General features: G+C 39.4%; 1 protein-coding gene across 1 annotated transcript; it reads left to right on the top strand.

Moving 5' to 3' along the window:
* The first annotated feature begins 10,809 nt into the window (after positions 1-10,809).
* On the top strand, positions 10,810-13,756 carry LOC106493878 (14 kDa phosphohistidine phosphatase-like). Its single transcript, XM_067300652.1, has 3 exons — positions 10,810-10,997; positions 11,405-11,529; positions 13,573-13,756. Exons 1-3 carry the CDS (start codon positions 10,868-10,870, stop codon positions 13,663-13,665), a joined length of 348 nt encoding a protein of 115 aa, XP_067156753.1. The 5' UTR covers positions 10,810-10,867; the 3' UTR covers positions 13,666-13,756.
* Positions 13,757-15,253: the final 1,497 nt, after the last annotated feature.

Below are 15,253 nucleotides of genomic sequence, written 5' to 3' on the forward strand. Positions count from 1 at the left end.
GGAAGGCAAAAACAGCTGCAGAAGGAGTTGGAATTTCTCAGGCTGCCTGAGATAGTCTCCACTCTGTCTGGAGCAAAATGCCAGGAGCCAGAAAACCTTATCTTCATTTCTCGTTTTGGGAACTCTTTGATGTGACTCATACTGCTCAATTTCCTACAATCAGACAAAAATACACATTCAAAAAAAAAAATCTAACCTGAGGCCTGGGATCACTGGCACTGGCAAGGTGTGATTCAGTGCATTGAAACATGAAACTGAACAGAGAAATGATAAAGTCAGGAGCATCCTTACACCTTGAGGTAGATAAGACTAGAGTGAGTCTTAACATCTAGTACTTGGTTATCAGCAATTGCAGGTGAAGTTGATCCCATGCATCACTATATTTCCAACTTTATAATGCATCTTATGACAGAGGCCCTTGGAACCTTACTACCCTTTAAATCTTCATAAACATGTATGAAAGAATAACCATATAACCAATGCACAGATACTGTACTGTTGAACTTGCTGTCCAGGTCTTCTACCTACCTCTGTTCCCAAAAAAAGCTTCAGCTTACAAGATGTGTGAACTAGCAGTAGCACTGGAATGCTCACATGACCTTCCATTCTCCATTTGCAGCATTATGAAGGAAAGACTACAAAAACAAGGAGGCCAGTAGCTTCACTTCCTTACAAATACATTCAGCTATTTATGAACTCCAGACTTCAGCTCTGTTCTTTTCAGTGCTTACATCAGTTTCAGATAGTTTCCATACACTGATGGACACATGTAATTTTTTCAGTTCCTAGCTAGAGCAATCTTTGATAAAAACTTTAAATCATTAGATACAGCATCTTGTAACTTCAGCATTGTAATTCTTCAGGTTTCTCTATAGGTTTTCAGTCTAGAACACCCACCCCAGAAGCTCTATGAAGAACTGACTGCTAAGCCAGCTTCAGAGAGGTCAAAGGGCCAGAACTGTATTTTAGTCCTTAATTTGTTACTGGAAGATGGGTAGTGAACAAAAACTGCAAGAGTTATCTGCAGCAGATCACAAGCCAAAGAGCCAAAGTTCTGAAATATCTAGAAGCTTGGGATCCAATACCTAAAAAGCATTTGGGTGATGATGGCCTCTGTATCTAAGGCAACCCCCAGGGACTTTTATTAGTGCTTGAGGTCACTTACAGAACCAAGAAGCAGAAAGGACCATTACCAAAGCTACAGGCATTCTGTGGAATGAGATCTTACCACCTGTATCTGAAATCTTCAAACAAAAGACTGAAGTGCAAGGAATAACTGCACAGCAGGGAGAAGGAAACACTGACCCATGAGCAGCTGAGCTGGCAAGAGTGTATCACACTAATCATAGCTTTTTTTCTAGTCAGTAGATCATGAGAGAACAGAGGTACTTAAATTCTTGAACTACATACTATTTCATGAGCACTCTATCCACTCTGCTAAGGGTTTGAACAAGCAAGTTTATTCTGATCAGCTTGATAAATAATTGCTTTTTGGGACAGGCATGTTTAACAGAAGATTAGTGGAGTGTAGCTCAATTGATTTGTACAGCAGTTGTTCCAACAGAGAAATTCATTGCCAACGTTGAAAGCAATGGTGTTAAATTTCTTGGCATTAGCATTTTCCAGACAGAAAAACAGTGCCACAAGGCTTCTTGAAGTTCTCATTAACTGAGCTCAAGATCATTAGGACTTTCCTTACTTCCTGGGCCAGAAAACAATGCTTCAACTTTCCAGTGAAGTCTTTGCTCTTCCGCTCCCTCCAGACTTCTTGACTCATCAGGAAGGGCGAGTTTGTCACCTACCCTTAAGTTGCTCCAGTTTGTGGATTTGGGACAACAGAGGCGGCAACAGGGTGTCAAGTAGACTACTTACTTTCATATGCCTTTTCACTTGAGTCCAAAAAGTAATCAACACAAAAACTTTTTCAAATGCAAAGAATATAGCCTCCCTCCAATATATATCTAGCATTCATGGTGCATATTAGTTGGGGTTTTTTTTTCCTCTCACTTAACAGGCATGTGCTCCTCTTTTGTAATTGTAATCAGTAGTAATCTGGTTATTTAGATCATGGAAAATCATATTCAGCTCATTTGAGCCACTGGGCAAAAAATGTTTTCCACTTATCAGCTAAGTTTACTTTCATAATAGGCACAGGATAAACAGGAAATGCAGCAATTATCATTTAACATCTACAATATACTGAGCCCACACAAAATTCTCATTTGAAGCAGTTAACAGTTCAGTTTATTTGTACTTTAAGTGACAAAATCCCCATGATGTTAAACTGGCTATATTAACTACAGAGGAGAAGCTACCCTATTGTAGAAATGAAGAAGTGTCCAGATTTATGTCTACCTAAACATACACAAATTAGGTATGCAGTTGCTCTAGACCCTCTACAGTTAACAGAAAGACAAAGGTTTATCTAAAGGCTGTTTAAGTCAAAGGAGAGCCACTCTTTCTCCATTAACAAAAAATGAGCTGAGAGCAAATACCCTTGGTTAAATGCCTAGAGATAAAGGAAAAGAATCCAGAACAAAACTGGGGGTATTCTAATTTGTTCATCTCTTATTCAGGTTGACAGACAAGGCCTAGCTACTAATTATGCAAAATAAAAATTAAACCATCTCTCCAACAATTTTATAGGTTTGCACATATCCTAAGATTAGATTTAAACTCCTTCCCCCGAAATAAACTCTGTACATGTCATTTTGAAGGCATTTCCCCACTTACTAGGGTATATAGATTAGTAACATGGAATAACAAGGATCCATTCCTGTGTACATCAAACATTATTCTCTGAACTTGGTGCTCATTGGATGCCAGGATTTTGGAAAGCAGCTCTTCATTCATTTTATCTGTATGCAGTGTCCCTACCCTCAGGGCAGAATTATTGCTATAGCTAAACCAGCCCACAAAACAGGAATATTAAAACATCACCACAAGAAATAAAAGTAGTTACATTTTTTTTCCTTCATTCTATAGCCAGAATTCTGCAAGTTTGACATCATGTAATTACATTCCCACCCATCTCTCCTTTCATTCTATTTTTTATCTCTGATCTAGAAAGCTGCACTCTCATACCATGAATAAGGAGGGACATACAATTTCCCTGCTGAGTTCCTCCAGCTAAAACTTCACCTTTCAAGCTGCCCTCATTTGTCTATTCCATGAACAGGCATTTGAAGAAAAACAGCTGCATCTGAAAAGCCTTTGTGTTGAGGATATCATTCATTCCATAGAAATAAAGTCTGATCAATTAAAAGAACTCATTCACACTGTTCATCTCTGCAGACCACAAAGTTAATAGCTGGGACACTGAAATCATCACCTGTATGCAGTGCTTCTGTAGTACATACTGGCATATGCTGCAGGACAGTGATACTGAGAACAGGAAAGGACAACAGAAGGACAGCACAGAGCCCTGAAAAACAAACCCAGAAAACAGGTTTCACAAAACAAGTGGATACTACAGCAGGTGATGCATCCAGTACTATTTAAGACCTTTCCCTCAAAATGGAGAAGACCAGCAATCCTATGCCCAGCAGGCAATAATTAAGGTCATGCAGAAGGAAAGCTAGGAATAGGAAATTCCAGATAGGGAGCTCTAGGACTGGAAAGGAGCAGGTCTGAACAGGAGAAATATTTCATGAAGTTCTCTCTAAAGAAACATCTTCCCAGGTGCCTATTAGAAATTTGGGTGTTTAAGTTGTGGTGAAGAGGAACCAGCTAGAAAGGCTCAGAAAAGATGTGATGGGCTCTTTATAGATGTTACATCAGTAAATAAGGTGATCAGAAGTCTTCTGTATATGAAGGGATAAAGTTAGGACACAAAAAGGATACAAGCCATCTGTGAGTAAACAGACTGGAAATCAGAAGGAAATTTCTAGCTAGCAGGGCAATGAGATTCTAGAACAGCCTCCTAAGAGTAGCAGAGCAAAAAGCTTGACTGTTTTGGTACAGATCTTGTCCAATTTATGAAAAGGGTTGTATGACAGCATTATACATGAAAGCAAAGGACAAGACTTGACACTCAGAACTCTTATCTCCTACATTCTGGAGGTTGGTTTGGATTCTTAAACTTAGTGCAAAACCAAGCCTCTGCCTTCTGAGCTGATTATACCTATACAGATCCAAAAGATTTTAAATATTAAGAGAGACAATGTTATTATCCTGCATTTCTGCCAGCTTTGTTGCCAATCTGAGCAACAGCTAATCAACAGTTGAAGAAAAATCTTCATTCATTCAAAGCCTATTAAAATGAGTGGCCCAAGCAGCAAAGCAGACCTGAAGTCTTTGATGTCCATGACACACAATGTAAAACAGTATTTCATTTGCATCAGTGTATTAGGCATTCTTCTGCTCAGCTGAAGTATGTACTCTCACTCTGAGATAAGAAGTTTGCAAGCCAAACCTTTACATGTACAGCTGAAAGATAGCTCCCATTTTTTCCCATTTTCTGTATGAAAATTCCATGGGATGGAAATTACCTACTTCAAAATTCTTTCCTAATGTTTTCCTGTAATACAGCAGCAGGCCAAACATATCCTTACATCTTGTGGCCTGCTGTCAAAGAGCTCATTAAAAGGAATAATTTGTAAGCTGGAGTTCAAGCATATTGTTTCCCTTTTCCTGATTCTGGTAACCTGGATTGGACTTAATGGCTTGAGAGAATCCCCAAATGAGCTACCCCTGAGCTGCACTGCAGCACAATGTATGTTTAACACATTCGCACAATGGTAATATTCCTTTTCTGGTCACTTGCTGTCCAGAGACTAAAGAGAAAAATAAACATGAGCACATTTTTGACATTAAGATATTCCTGGCTTATAGAATTTTTTGCCTATTCTTGAATGAAATGTTACATTTGGTCTTGAGTTACAAGCCAGTTTCTTCCTTCTAAGGTGTTGTGTGAGTTAACTAAGGCAGCCTGAGCACTGAAAACAAGCTAGCCACAGCACCTTTGAGACCTGCATGGTAAATTTATCCCTTTTTTGGAAGGATAAGCCAGCCCAATTCAAACTGTTTCTGCAGCCAGATGGCTTCTGGTACCTTCTTTGATTACAACTGACTTTGTTATCTCCACATACAGCTGCAGTATAGCCACACCTTCTCTTCCCCATCCCTCATTTCAATCCAAATTGATACAAGAAGTGACAGTTATCAATAGTTAACAGTTGCTCAGAAATTCCACTCCAGACCAAAACAGCTTTTAACTACAGATCAGAAGAATCTAAGTTTCCTAATAAACCATCAAGCACAAAGGCTAACCTATTTGGGCTTTCAATCCAGGCTTTTTTAAAACTTTTTTTGTCAGGGGGTTACTCAGGAAGGGAAGCCAGTCTGTTTTCTTTGTAAGATACTGTACTAAACCTTTCCACTTCTTTAGTGGCTTTAGCTGAAGGCCAATCCAAAACATAAGGAAATGCAAGAGAAAGGAGTCATTTCATATAGACAAAGCTATCTGAATGTTGGAGTTTGAGTCAAAACAGAATTTAGTCTCAGAGCCAGACCCCTGACATCCAGCCCAGGAGAGGGGTTGAAATACCATACATAGTGCTTTGCTTGAATTTTAGCAGTAGGTTCATGATTCTAGTCTAAATAAGAAATACCGTTCCTATCTATACAGAATTGGTCTGGAAAAAATGGAAAGAGAAGCTCTGAACCTTTTATTTTTGGGTTTTTCCTTTAATGAAGATCTGGTCTTTGCAGGCACAAAAACATTTAAATAGGAAGTGCATTCACACCTTTGTAAGCATGCATACTTAGTCAAAAAACTGTTTTTCACTGCTTTTTCAGTAAATCTTAGTGCTTGAATTCACCCTGCCCTGTACATACATGCCTTTTCAGGGATATTTAAAGGAATGTTAGTAAAAGATTCAACCCTTCTGCTTTTGCAGCAAGTGTTTTAGGACCCACCTCTGCTAACTGAGTTCCTACAACTGCAGTCTCAGGTATAACTACATCAGGAAGAGAAGGGAAAGCAATAGGTCAAATGTAGGAAAGGCATAACTGAGCAGAACTACTCCTGCCCTCCATAAATCCTTAAAAGGTACAGCGCCCACCTCCCTCTGCTGGCATCTATTTCTCAGGAACTCCTTGGGACCTCTCTTTTGACTTAACCACAGTATTGTATCAGTTGTATTGTATACCAATATTCTGTGCATGCTCTGGATGGATTGCCAATACATAGGGAGAAAATGCAGTTGCATTTATTTTACCCACCATCAGTTTTTTTTCCCCTATACTGTACTGACAGCACACTTAAGCTTTTTTTTTTTTTTTTTTGGAACAGGCTTTTAGCACATTCTTCTGCTGCATTGTTTGATATGGGCATGTAATTGGAATCATTAAACTATATTCAGACACTTATTTGTTGAAAAACTAGCATTCAACACACACATGTAACATAATCCATGTATTTGCAACCAGTTTCCAACCTGGAAGAAGAAAATCCTAATCTGAATAGCAGCTTGAGTTTTTGAATGAAATAAGACTAGAGAACATGAAGACTTGAGCTAAAATGGCTGTGTTCTGATATGCTGAGCTACTGTGTATATCTGATGAACACACCAGAGCTAAGTTTTAAGGGCACAACACCTGCAAGTAGGAAGCTCCTCACAGATTATTTGAAGGCAGTTTGTCCACTTTAGTAACTTTACAGAATACAACTTTACGAAAAGGATTTAGAAAGAATTCTCAATAACTATACAAATTTCTTGAATAGAAATTTTTTTTTAAAGCAGGGAGGGAGACACAAAAAGGAAGAAACATTTCAATAAAGTTACTATAAAAAGATAAATATCACAGCCTTAATGCCACTACAGAGCCTAGAAGAAATGCCAGTACATCTGACAGCAAGAACATATTTGTCCCTATCAGCAGTTTCCACCACCAAAGTTTTTTGTCCAGTACACAGGAACTCTGAGAATGCCTTTATCTACTGACGCTACTGTAAGACTTCACCACATTCTAAGAGGCACCTCGAAAGTTTGCTTAGTGCTACCATTTTCCTCACGTGAGGTAGATACAAGAAAACTGGCTTTAAATTATAAAATAAATCTTGTAAAATGAAGATCAAACTGTTTAACGAGTGCTCTAGCAGAATCATTAGTCTTTTCATGAAAGAAGCAGTTGCTTTTAACAGAAAGCTAATTTCCTCAAGCAGAACTAGTGCCTTCTTTCTAGCACCTCTCTTGTCTAGTAAAGGTCTGTTTACTAGCCATTCCCTCACCAGGAATGCTAACAGGGTCTCTGGTCACCACTTGACTACTGTCATGAAACTTCAAGACATGTAGTATCATTCATATCCCTATTCTGTCTCACACTGGGTTGAAATTGATTAATGCTTTCAAAAGTTATTAAAAAGAAATAAAAAGCATGGTCACAGAAACCTCTAGCAAGGGGTACTGTACAGAACACAAGGTTATTATCTGCCTTAGCACTCTCAGGAAGGACCTTTAGAACATGAAATTGTGATACATGAAGGTGAGTGTCCTGGTATGTAAGTGAAGTGTGTTTTTCTGGGGTAGCTACAATAGTTATACCCACATATTAATGCCTATCACATGAGTCATAGCTTTTTTTTATTCCTACATAGATTAGAATATGTAGAAAAGTTTGACCAAGTTCAGATTCATTAGTCCAACCAGCAACTTGGCCCAGGCATGCCAGATTCAGTCTCTGACAGCAGCCTAACCACAAACACTGTTCCACCAACACACAAATACCAGCTCTTCCATCTACTGCTGCAGCATACATTATAACATTAGCACAACCCAAAGCTAATGCAAGTGCAGAGGAATTTTACAAAGTCTTAGCAATTAAAAAGGCCTGATGACAGGAAGGGCATAAACAGCAGTAGCACAACTTTATAGTCACTTGGGTTCAGAACAAAGGCTGCAAACCATAACGGAAAACAAACCCCATACGTAAGATGGAAGAGAAAAAAATGCTAGCAAGTCACCTTTATGGCATGCCTACAACTAATCAACAAAAACTCCATTATTCTGTCTTGATTACCACCCAGTTTTTTCACTGTTATCTAATTTGCACCATTTACAATACTTTTTCTCAGAACAATGGTTTTAGAACCACATGGTGAAGAGAACACTTCCCTTTGCCAAGGAAAATAAAAAGACCCCTTTATTTCTCAAAAATATTACCAAGCTTTTTACCACAGTTAGATATGAATAAGCCCATACAAGAGGAAAGTCCCTATATGCAATTTTATTAAAGGCAGACTGTCTCTGGTCTAAGACCCATGTCACCCCATGCCATCCTCTTTGCACCCTTGAGGACTATAAAGTGACATACTAACAACTACTGCCAACAGCAGGGGATTTTTACTTCAGCCTAAAAGCCAGCAGAAAACTTTTATACCCTCATTATGGTATAGGAAGTCAAATTTGGATAGGGTGGGCACTCAGAAAGACAAAAGAAAAAAAAAAAAGAACAGGCAAAGCATGCCATGGGCTTATCTGCTCCAACTCATTTTCTCCAATTTATGACAGGTCAAGACCAGATAACTACTCCCTGGTTGCATGCAAACCACTGCACAAAATTTAGTCTATACCTGAGGTATGCCATAATTGTTTCTATTAATTACCGTAACTAGCAACCTTTCCCTTACTCATCAGCATTAGTGTTGTTTGCTGTTAGCCCCTTCCTCGCATCACAAAATTGGGCAGCAAGTTTTCTGCTGTTAAGGCCACAATACAGAATTCTACATACTAGAGAACAAAATATCCTATTCAGTCTAAAATAAAAAGGCAGAGTTCATACAAGCAAGAAAGCACCATTGAAAAACTTCTAAAGCCATAAACACCAAGCATCAACAGGACTAAAATTGGAACAGCAGATATTTGACTGAATTAGCAAATAAAATAATCAAGGAACAAGGCATATGCATACAGAAGTTACTAAAACAAAACAAACCCTCTTAGAGCATTAGAAACAAGCTTAAAGAGCTATTGCTACCACAACCCTCTAGGCCTTTCTTGCTCAAATAATAGAGCTACCACACCAATGAGCAAACTTAAAAAGCCACTACTTCATCTTTATAGGACTTTCTCATTCTCATGACCCAAAAAGGTCTCTCAGCCAGACGCAGGTTTTTTCATTTTCTCTACCTGGCTCGACAAATCCAGAACAGCTGGGATGGTAGGCTTGGGTTTCTATTTATAGCCCTTCCTCACTTTTTTTTTGTTTTTTGTTTTTCTTTCCTCCTCTTCTTTGTGAAGTATTTCAAGGACTTGGCTTACCTTAGCAAGACTTTATTTTGTTTCCTCGCTTGCTTGTTTGTTTTTCTCACAGCATTGATGCTAATCTGTCTCCAAAAAGGTAACTAACAATGATATCTGAAACAACAGGACATTATAAAACTTTATTAAGGACTACAATAGCTACAAGAATACATTTATAGACTCTTTTTAATTATGAAGCAGTAAATGATGAAATAAAGGATAACCAGAAAGTACATATCTCTTGTTAAACATCTATCTAGTGCTGTATCTAGCTAACATGTATGCTTCCTTTATTCTACTGATGTTTTTTGTATCACTTCTCAGTCTATATGGTACACTATCTGTAGTCAAGCACTGTTTTTACACTTTGAAGCTATTATAGTTAGAGAAGTATATATTAATAATAACTTATTAACCACATTTATTTATTACATATACCTATATAGCACTTAAAATTGATGTGGCTCTACTGAAAAAATTGTGGAAATATTCTAAAACTTTTTTAACAGCCTTTTTTCTTAAATTTTAAAATGCCTGAGCATTATCTCTTCTCAGTAAGTGTGTGATGCAAGAGCATACTCTTACATCAACAATGCAAGGAAACAATTTTTTTGTTCAATGAATATTATAGGTTCAATTTTTCAACAAAACAGTTTATCTTACTCACTTTAGACATCTGGGATTTAATGAAGACTCTATATGAAACTTGCCTGACTCATCAAGTGGAAGACTTAAATTAATGGGAGGTAAACTTGCATCTTCTACTTAATATATGTAAAAAGCAGTCTGTAGAGTCTATTTTCCAGCTTTTTTTGTGTGCATGTGTGACATTCTTGATCTGTTGAGGAGGAAGGAAAAACTCAGCTAAAACAACAAAAATGTGACAGTTGGAAATTTAAAACCTTTTGGGCTGTTTGCTTTTAATATGGTCTGTTTAGATGCAATGCTGTCAGCCCTCACAGAAATATTGCAAGTGTTATGATACATAGCACTTCTATTTTCTGCACATAGAAGCACTCAGATGAGTGGGAATGCTGAGTATTTATTCAGAGAAATTAGCTTGGGGAGCTCATCAAAGTCGGTGGAGTGCAAGTTCCCCTCTCCATGACCCCATTTCCCCACAGCATGAACACCTTGCTCCCACTCTGCAGCCACGGCAGTGGGTCTGCCTTAATGCTCCAGCTCCTGGAGTCAGGGGATTATCAGGAATGGTAGCTAAGGAATAATTAAGTGCCAGCCATGCAGTTCTGGGGAAAAGTGTTGAAAATGGGCTCCCTAAGGCCTTGAGAGGCAAATTAAGCGAGTAATGAGCACGTTCATGGTGATTTTTTTTTTTTTTTTTTTAACAACCTGTGGGGAGAAGGTGGAAGCGCTGACCTCAGGCCTCTACCCGCCTGATGGTACGGGCGGAGGAGGAGGCAGCCGCTGCCCCACCTCAGGGGGAGCCGTTGGGCGGCGACACCAACGGCCGCCAGCAGCCCCGCCCCCGCCGGGCGCGAGCCTCGGCCAATCGGCGGGAAGGGCAGCGGCGGCCCCGCCCCCGGCGCGCGGGGCTACTGGCGCGCTGTGGGCGCTGCGCCTCCGCTCGCTTGCTCGCTCGCTGGCGGCCCCGAGGCGCCGCCATGGCGGCGGTGCCGCAGGTGGAGATCGACGCCGACGGCACGTTCAAGTACATCCTGGTGCGCCTGCAGCGCCCGGGCGGCGAGGAGCGGCGGGACATCGTCCGCGGCACCAAGGCCGCCGAGTTCCACAGTGGGTGCCCGGCGGGGGGGGGCGGGGCGGGGCCGGGAGGCCGCGTCCCCCGGCTGAGCCCCCCCGCCGGGGCCGGGCCCGCGTGGGCGGGCGGGCGGCGGTGCCGCTGCGGCCCCTCGTTGTATCGCGCGAGCGCGGAAAGCAGATCAGGCCTTGCCTGCCGGCTGCCACCGCCAGGCCTGCTGAGCCTCGCCTGGGAGGGCGAGATGTGGTAGCGAGAGAAGTGAAATGGCCTTAATCAGAGCTTGCTCATGTCTGTCTGTCTGTCTCTCTCTCTCTCGAAACCTCCCTTTAGCTTGTAAGTGAGGGAATGAAATGGGAAGAAAATGAGTGGTTTAACATAACAGTTCTAGAGCATTTGATACTTCCCGCGTGTCGTAATGGCTCTGACTGTTCTCCTTGTGCAGATCACATATTCGAAAAAGTAAACCCTGAAATGGAAAAGCTGGGATACGAGTGCAAGTGCCTTGGAGGAGGAAAAATTGATCATAATAGCAAAGACAAGAAAATTAGGGTATTTGGACTTTCTACAGTAAGTGGATCTCCTGTATTCCTTCAAATCTTTTCATTTGTGACGTTCAGGGGGTTTTGTTTTGTAGTGTGATGACTTTCAGCACTTTGAATCACATTGCAAACATTAACTGGAAAACTTGCCCAGCTCACTTTTGAGATAGATAAAACACTGTTTTTAAGGGCAGAAGGCCAAAGCAAAAAGAATAGATGACTTAATGCTGCATGTTAGTTGTTATTGAGGCTAGAAATAGAAGTTATCAACTCTCGATTCAGAATCTTTTAGTCTTAGTGCCAGAGCAGGAATAGCTAATATGTAGCCACACCGATCCAGCTACAGTGTGATCTTTATTTGGCTACAAAATGTTGGTTGGTAGCTGATCAGCAAAATTGTGAACACTGTTATGTGTATGTGCTGTGTGAGAGGAGTAGACTCAGTTTAGGTGTGGTGGATTTTTAGTAAGTGAAGATGCAGTTTCACACACATGCATCTTGTGGGAATAAAAGTAACTTCCAGCAGTATGGAAACTAGAGCATTTTCTGTTATCTATTACTGTTCAGTGTAAATTTAGTTTCTTTATAAGAGACTCAGTAAGTGGTAATTTGGGGAATATGCTGTAGTCTTTCTGGTGTTACTCTCTGATATGTGGCTGCTTCTATAGTAATACTGTGAGTAAAGATTCTAGGCTTCTGATGTGGCCAGAAATAAAATAGTTCTATCAAGTTAAAATGAAATTATTATAGAAGGTGATGGTTAGTTACTTCAAATTTGCTTTCCTTAACTTCATGAAGATTGAAGGTTGGACCCTGAACGTCTTAAGCATTTTTAAATATTAGTGCTATTTTTGTTCCAAGATTACCCTTCCCACCTGGTACCATATGAAAGAAGAAACTCTTTAGGGCTCATAGGGAGTGTGAAAGGAGTGTATAATGCTTACTCTGCTAAAGTCTCATGATGGTGTGTGCCCACTGTAACTCTGCATTTCAGAAAAGACAAACACCAGTAGTACTAATTCAGTGTTAGAGGCAGCAGTTAATTCTTGTTCTTATAGCAAAGTGTCTAGGGAAAAGATCTTGTTTCTCTGCCTTTTAGTACCTTGCAACTTACAGATGAGTGTCATGTAAAAGCAGAGCTTTATTATCATGAGGGCTTCTGTCAGGCCCTGGAAATTCAGATCTCAGTAGTAGGTCAGGAGCTGGTATGTTAGCTAATATATATGTTAGCTGGTATGTTTGATACTTTTTGTTGTTTGGAGATTTGTTGCATAATTGTAAAGCAATACTAGCTTGGTGTTTTATGAAAACCAGAGAAAAAGTCAGACTATTTGTAGTTCTGAAATGAGAAATCAAGGTAATAACTCAATCATGTAAAACACTAAGGTATATAAGGCATGTAAGAGATGAGACAAAGGCACCTTCCATCACAACTCTTCTAAGTTTCAGTGAAAGTAAAAATGTGACCTGTGATTTAAATGAGTGTTAAAAAGCAGATGGGTCATCTAACCTGCTTTAGTTCAGAGTTGCAGTGGCTTTCGGATTGCTCCATTGCCAGCTAAAGGGAGATGGCAACTAAATAAAGCATGAAGGGTGTGATTTATTTGGTGGCCAGAATAGTTCTCACATATTCATACATATGGCTTCTTGTTCCCTTTTCCTCCAGCTGAGCCAGATTAGATGTTTGTATGCCCATACGTTAAACTGGATTGGTGCCATCTCTGTGGTTTAGAAAAACATTCAATAGAAATGGTGGTTTAGGGGCTGGGAACATCTTAAAGCAAAGTTTCTGCTGCAGAAGTCACAGCATGAAACTGCTTTCTCTATCACTTGAGATTGTCTGACCTTATCTTATTTATTTTCTACAAATCGGAGGGGAAATGGGAGAGGGCAATAAAAAATAAAATCTGATACTGCAAGAGTAACTCTGCAGAACATGTATTTCTGATTTGTATGTGAACTACTGGAAGTATCAGACCATGTATCCAGATAGTTTGTATTGACAAGAACTTGATAGTCCTATGGACTTACTTTTTGTACTCACCTGATAAATGCTTGTTCTTTCTTGCAGGGCTATGGTAAAGCAGATCACTCAGTGACTGCAGAAATACTGAAAAAAGTGTATACAGATTATGAAATTACATGGTCAGATGACAAGAAATAAATTGACTACTTATGAAATCTGAACTGTGACAAGCGGTTCAAAACTGGTAACTTTCTGTGAGCTGTACTTCTATAAATAAAATGGAACGCAAGTCTTCTGTGTGTGTGTTCTCATAAATCTGGAGTAACTGGACTCTGTAATTTATATTACTGCTAGTAATCCCCAGATATCTCTTATATTTCAGATCATTCCTTTGTGAAGAATCTGCAGTTCTAAGCCTTTTTCCTGCTGCTTTTTGACATACCATCTGATTAAAGACTCCCCCATCATCTTTCTTCCAGTTTCTGCTTTCATCTGATCCTGTCTGACTGATATGTCCTACAATATTTTGCCATCAAATTAAGTGTCATAGGACCAAAACTGTATCCTTGATATTTTTTTATTGACAGCATTATTTTTTATTTTATTTTCTATTGCTGTTCAGTTTTCTCATCCATATTTACAAAAATTGGGAGGTTTGACTCAGTTCATCATCTAAATCTTCCATTTACTCCATGGCTTTGAAAAGTCAATATTTTTGTTCCAGATAAAAATAATGATCATGATTATGCCTAGTGTTTACATTGCATTTTCAAATTTTGTACAGAACAGGATCAGTAAAACAGACTGGCAGGTGGTGATGTTGAATTCTGACAATACTTGTTTCATTTTGATTCCTCTGGATTTGTTTCATTCCACATGAGTAAGTTCGTTATGCTTTTTCCTTTTCTCCAGGGCTATACTGATCTTCCCTAGACAGTGTCTGAATTAAGTTATAGCACCTGCTTCCTCCTGTTGTGGCAGAATATTGCCCTTCACAGCAAATGAAGTTACTTGCTTGCTATAATTTTCATTTTCTTGTTTCAGGACAATCTTCTCCTGAATGCTGTTATATATTTCAAGGCAGTACCTTCTGTTCCTATGCTTACTTTGCTGACTTGCAGTCTTTAAGAGATTTTTGTGTATAAATCCTAATTATTCCCTTTGCTGTGATTCCTAGTATACTACCTTGTAGTATCTGGTAGCTTTTTCTTTTCAACATGCATGTGACTGAAAGTACAAAGAGTATGAAATTTGAGTGGCTTTAGTCCACTTTTTGTCATAAAAATCTTGCTGGTACTGCCTCACTATACTGATTAGACATTCTATGTCACCTTTATGTATATTGATTTTGATTTTTTTTTTATCATTGATGCCATGATAACATTGATTGCTGGTTTGATTTTTCTTAAGATTTTGGTATCAGAACATGATTATATGCCAGTGTACCTAGTGACCAAGAATAGCAGGCAAGTCAATAATTCACGATTTGTGTGCTTTCCTTGAGAGTCCAGCTTTCTAATTTCCTCATGGAAGTTTTTCCCCTAAGCTTTAGTAAAATAACTGTAACAGATGCCATTTAGCTGGTGCCAGTATACAAAACTGATTTCTTTTTTTAATGGCCTCATTTCCCATAACTGGCAAATAGTCTTTGAAGGAAAGTCATCAGTTAAGGATAACGCCTGTTAAAATAAACAAGCTTTTTAATTTAGTTTCCTGAGACATTTGATGACATACTTTAATGTTTCTCTCCGCAGTACTTACGGGAAAGATATAATTTAGACCGGAT

The sequence above is a fragment of the Apteryx mantelli genome, chromosome 8 (genome assembly GCF_036417845.1).
Source record: "Apteryx mantelli isolate bAptMan1 chromosome 8, bAptMan1.hap1, whole genome shotgun sequence".
Classification (NCBI taxonomy): domain Eukaryota; kingdom Metazoa; phylum Chordata; class Aves; order Apterygiformes; family Apterygidae; genus Apteryx; species Apteryx mantelli.